We start from the raw sequence: 6254 nt of genomic DNA on the forward strand, positions 1-6254 counted from the left end.
CTATTCCCTAGCTAGATGACCTTGGGTAAGTTATTTAGTCACTGTGAACCTCAGTTTACTGTTTATAAAGTACAATATTTATTTACCTGAAAGATAAACTGGTATACTTCACAAATATCAAAGCTCCTAATATAATGTGTGATACCTAACAGGCATTTAATAAATAGTAGCTGGGTTATTGTTGTTACTATTTTATTGTTATTACTATTTCATTATTCCTATTTGTTATTACTATTTTTTATTACTGTTTTTACTATTTCGAGGATCAACTAAGTTAAAGAAAAGTATGTGCTTTGTAAACTAAAGAGATTTACAAATAGGAGTTATCATTAATATAAGAAACTGTCAGAGCAATGTTTTTCAACCTACTCATTAAGACAGAGAAACTGCTTAAGGAGAGAAAGAGATAAGAATCATCCTGATTTCATATATCTAGAGATCTCAGACTTGAGGAAATAAAGTGGGAAAAGCAGCTTGCAACCTCTCCCATCTGAATTTTAACCCTATCTTTAGCTGGCCCATTAGGCTTTCTGATAGCATGGGAAATGAGGCTGACACAGCAAAATCCCATGTTTCAGTATAGCCATCAAAGTTTTAGCACAAATCATTGGCCTTATTTTTTTTAAAATTATTTTTAAGCAGCACCTCTCATTGGCTCAGCTGAGCTAATCTGAGCTCAAGGCAGTAAAACGTTCCAAACTTGGAGAGATAAACACTGACATAATCCAATGTTAAAATTAACTTTGCTAAACTCTTCCCAAGCTCAGAGAATTCCACTTTTTGGTTGTGAAAATGCAGCCAGAAAAAGATTTCAAACTAAATGCTGCAAGACTTCTTAGAATAAACCAATCCAGATTCTAACCACAGGAACCAGGCTTTCCCACATGAAATTCTACAACTCAGCATCACCTATTATAAGCTCTCAATTACAGCTTCTTTTCCAATCATTCATGCATCCCCCAGGCACACATGGAGGCCATGCTGGAGGTCAGCATTAGGTAATGCCCAAAGACATTCTACCCACTGCCAGCTCAGATCTCAACCGCTACTGCAACCCACAGAGAACTCTTCTTTCTCGTCTCCCAAATCTTCCTAAAAACCCAAAACTACTCCTCTAGAAATTCTAACTCCAAAAGTCTGGGTAGAACCCAGGCATCCATATTTTTTAAAAGCACTATGAGTGAGTCGTATGTGTATGTAACGTCTAAGAACAACTAAGAGAGATAGTATGTTATGATGGAAAAGATAATTTAGGAAGACTTAGTTCTACACTTACTTATCCCTGCCACTTTCCAACTGTGAGACCTTGAGCAATTTACTTTTCTCTAAACCTTGGCCTTCCCAATGGAAAATGAGTTGTTGAAGCTATCAAATAAAATAAATGTGGTTTCCATTAAAAAAATTAAGAAATCTCATATTTGTATTAGGTTTTACAATTTAGAAAATGTTTTTACATCCACTATGCCAAATGACAAAAGCCTGCTCATGATATAAGGTGAATGGGAATTATGATTATTCCCACTTTAGAGGTGAGGATGTTGGAATTAAAAGAAATTTAAAAAAATAAATCACAGAGTTAACAAATATCAGAGGCAGAACTCTATATAGGTTATCTTAAGTCCAGTTCTAGACTGTAACTTTATGCAGCTGGCATAAATTCTCAAATCCTATATGAAGGGCATACCACTTCAAAGACTGTCAACACTGCTGTGTATCCTGCTTGGACTTAGTTGAGTAGCTTGCTGGTTGAACAAAGACTCCAAACAAAAGGAAAAACTTCAAACTTATTTTATTTTGATGTACACATTAATTATAGCCATCAAGGGCCTTAAAGCAAAGGTGTAAAACCTATGTGCCCAGGGCAAATATAGAAAATCTATAACTAAAGGATAAAAGAGAGATTACTAGATCATTTTGAAAAAACTTCTTATAACTCTGTTTTCTACTTCTATGCTTTCAACCTATAGAGATGCAGCTTTGATCTTGAGGCTGTAAGATTTATTTTCAGATCAGATATTTAGCCTAGGGTTACTCAGCTAGGATTTCTAAAAGAACCTCTGAGTCTACAGCTCTATCACTGATTTTAAAGTACTTTACAGTGACCTACTTTCTTTTCACCTATATAGACAAGCCTGATTCAACCATATCTTTGCAATATCTCATTTATGTAATTATAGGATTTCAAAGCTAAAAGAAATTGTACATGTCCACCGCCCTGACTCTCATTTTTTAGATGAAGGTACTGAAGTCTACAGAGAAGTAATTGACCCAATCAGGCAGCCAATTTGTGGGAGAACCAAGACATATCAGCACATAAGATTGTCCCTTCAGTTCCCAATGATATCTGAAGGTTCTGCTTCCATTTGCTGTTTCAGGCAGGAATCTTCCTTTTCAAAAAACAATTTTATTGAAATGCAATTTACATACCATAGAATTCACCCATATAAGATACAATACAATGGCTTTTAGTATATTCACAGAACTTGGTAAACATCACATTTTTATCACTCCAAAAAGAAATCCTGCCCCTCTTGGCCATCATCCCCTAGTCCCAACTGCCTCTCCCCCTCTGCAGCCCTAGGCAACCACTAATCTACTTTTTGTCTATGGATTTGTCTATTCTGGACATTTCCTATAAATGGAATCATGTAATATGTGATCCTTTGTGACTGGCTTGTTTCACTTAACATAGTGTTTTCAAGGTTTACCCATGTTGTAGCGTGGAACAGAACCTCATTTCTTTTTGTTGCCAAATAATATTTCATTGTATAGGTATTCCACATTTTATTTATCCATTCATCAGTTGATGGTATATTTGGGTTGTTTCCACTTTTTGGCTATTATGAGTAATGCTGCTATAAATATTCATGTATAAGTTTTTATGTGGATGTATGTTTTTATTTCTCTTCAGGGGAACTGCTGGGTCATATGGTAACTCTATGTTTAACCTTTTGAGGACTGTCAGACAGATTGTTTTCCACAGAGGCCGCACCATTTTACATTCCCACCAGCAATTATGAGGGTTGCAGTTCTTCCACATCCTCACCAACACTTATTATTATCTGTCTTTTTTATTATAGCCATCCTTGTGGGTGTGAAGTGGTATCTCACTGTGATTTTGATTTGTATTTCCCTGATGGCTAATGATTTTGAACATCTTTTCATGTGTTTATTGACCATTTGCATATCTTCTTTGGGGACATGTCTATACAGATTCTTTGCCCCTTTTTTAAATTATTTGTCTTTGAGTTATTGAGTTGTAATTGTTCTTTATGTATTTCAGATACAAGTCCTCTTTGTAAGATATAAGCTGGGAAAATTTTCTCCCTTCTGTGGGTTACTTTTTTACTTTCTTGATAGTATTCTTTGAAACACAAAAGTTTTTAATTTTGATGATGCCTATTAGGTAAGAATCTTATATCCTTCCTAGTTTGACTCAGCAAGAATAATTTAAACTTTTTAATTTAAAAAGTCCTTTCACTGCATGAACTTGGGCTGAAAGCCTACTTATATATAGAGATCAAGAACATTGGTTGATAAGATATAATATTAATAATAAATACAAACCTAAATTGAGGGAAAAACAAAGTGGCTATACATGTGAGAGAAGGTTTCAGGGCAGGGTAACACTGCCTACATCACAGCTCCTATACCTAGGAAGTTGGCAGCTACTATATAAATGAATCAGCTAGGAAATAAAAGTTAAGCACCTTACTCATATCTCTTCTATCCAGACCCCATAAAGCCCACAATGAAGGTGAAGTAGAAGTGATAAACACACATAAAGATACAAACCCAAAATACTCATTAAAAGTCCTCAGTAGTTCTAACTTCAGTGATGCAATAAATATTTACCATATATGAGATGTGCCTATTAGATACCTCAAATGCAACATGTCTGAAGTCATCACCTTCCTCGCTCTCCAACCACCAACCTCCTAATTTGTTACTTCTTCCTGTGTTCCCTATTTGGTTAACAATACTACCATCTACCATCTCCCCTGATCTGCAGTAATGTAGCTGTGTTAGTCTGTTTTGCCTTGCTATAAAGGAAATACTTGAGGCTGGGTAATTTATAAAGAAGAGAGGTTTATTTGGCTCATGGTCCTGCAGACTGTACAAGCATGGTCCCAGCATCTGCTCCTGGTGAATCAAGATGGAAGGCAAAGGGGGAGCAGGTGTGCCACATGGCAAGAGAAGGAGCAAGAGGGGGAAGAGGAGGGACCAGATTCTTTTAAACAACCAGCTCTCCCAGGAACTAAGAGAGAGAACTCACTCATACCACGGGGCAGGCATCAAGCCAGTCATGAAGGATTTGTCCCCATGACCCAAACACCTCCCACCAGGCACCACGTCCAACACTACGATCAAACCTTAACATGAGATTTGGAGGGGCCAAATATCCAAATCCCAAACCATATCAGTAGTTATACTTTTTCTTTTTTTTTAGAGACAGAGTCTGACTCTGTTGCCCAGGCTGGAGTGCAGTGGCCCAATGATAGCTCACTGCAGCCTCGAATTCCTGGGTTCAAGTGATCCTCCTACCTAAGCTTCCCAAAGCACTGGAATTACAGGTATGAGCCACCACACCTGGCCTAGTAGTTATATTTTTCTACAATGTGAGATATTTTCTGCAATTCACCATTGTACTTGTTGTATTTGCCCTATGGTTTCAGAATCCCAATTCTGATTTTATCATGTAGTCTACTAGCTATGCCTCCCAGTCTTTATTCATCAACAAAGTAGTAAAGAGAAAGAAAACTAACATTTGAGTACCTTCTGTGTGGAAGGTACTGTATTGGGAACTTTGCATATAATCTTCACAACCACTCTTTGAGATAATATCTCAGTTTTAAAGATAGGAAACTAAGGGTAAAGGAATTAACTCAGCTTAAGGTCACTAGGCTGGTAAGTGGTGAACCAGGTTCATCTGAATCAGAAGCTCATGATAACTATTTACAGACAGAAAGCCCATTTCTTCAGCACACTACAAGAACAGGGACCTGCAAGCACACAGAACTTTCAGATCAACTGCCACCTTAAATTAACATTTTTGGTGTCAAACAAAAATCACCTATCCATGCGGACACCAAAACCTCTACTTCACTACCCTGTCCATAAGGATCTCAGTGACTTTTTTCAGATGCACTGTTAAAATCCTGATTACTGTTCTAGAAGTTTTATCAACAAAAAGGAAATGAGGCTGCTCAGTATGACTTATTCATAATGAACTCATGCTGAGTCCTAGTTATTTCTGCTTCCTTTTCTCAGCCATTACTTGCCATTCTTACTGATATATAATCCCCAAATCTGGGTGTGGGACCAGGAAGTCTGAATAAATAAGAAACAATCAAGATTTTGGAAAGAAGATATCCCAAATGAAACTAATTTGGAAAACAAATTTTTTATAAATAAAGATAATTCAACATTGCTTATATTTTATGATTTCATAAACAGTTTAAGAACTTAAGTAAATAAATGAATGGCTTTAGACTGTCCCAAATCTGGCAAGAGCATAATTATTCTCTTAGAATTTTGCTCAGATATACTTAGTAAATTACAAAAATGGGTCTATTTTCCATTTGGCTTCAGCCACTTTAGGAAGAAAAGACAAGGGAAATATTTAACAAAAGAAAAGTCATTAAAAAAAAATTAAGACAAGGAAGGACAGATCTTTTATCTAGATTACCAAAAAAGATGTTTAAAATTTTTTGCATACAAATGAGAAAGAAATGAAATACTGTACTTTTATCTCCGGGTAAGATAGATCGGTAAAATCGGTCCTTCTTTTTCTTCTCTTCTGGGTTTGGAGGCAGAGGTTTGGAACCGTGGTTGAGGGTTCCAGCATCTTTGCTGCCAGCTCCAATCATAGTGCTGGTGTTTCTCATCGGAGGGGCTGGGGGTTTGTCTTGAATATCTAGGCCGTTATTTGACATTGTCAGCACCACCAGCAGCTACTGGAATCAGAAAGAACATAATAATTCTTTTATTATTTTTGAGCAAAAGGAAATACATGTTAAAAAGATTTAAAGAATACAAATTACAGAGCCCTTCCTTCAGGGCCCAATTCAAGCTCTTCCACTGCATGCCATGAATATTGCTAGCCTATTCAATCAACAGTACTCACTGATGCAAATGCCTACTCTGTACCGAGCACTGCTGAAAATTCATAAGGATCTTGCTTTTCTCTGTATTCCCATATCTGAGACATTGGAGAGCACAGAAAATCCCCATGATGTAGCTGAAAGCAGAAA

At 36.7% G+C, this 6254-nt stretch overlaps 1 protein-coding gene across 2 annotated transcripts in view; it reads right to left on the minus strand.

The window, feature by feature from the left end:
• The window catches only part of PAK1 (p21 protein (Cdc42/Rac)-activated kinase 1), a 77958-nt gene extending 71997 nt beyond the window's left edge, over positions 1-5961 (minus strand). For both annotated transcript variants that reach the window (XM_012645732.1, XM_012645733.1), the window contains exon 1: positions 5747-5961. In XM_012645732.1, the coding sequence (XP_012501186.1) occupies positions 5747-5936 (190 nt within the window). In that variant the 5' untranslated portion in view covers positions 5937-5961. The remainder of the gene's footprint in view (positions 1-5746) is intronic.
• Positions 5962-6254: the final 293 nt, after the last annotated feature.

The sequence above is a fragment of the Propithecus coquereli genome, unplaced genomic scaffold, assembly GCF_000956105.1.
Source record: "Propithecus coquereli isolate 6110/MARCELLA unplaced genomic scaffold, Pcoq_1.0 Scaffold235, whole genome shotgun sequence".
Lineage (NCBI taxonomy): Eukaryota > Metazoa > Chordata > Mammalia > Primates > Indriidae > Propithecus > Propithecus coquereli.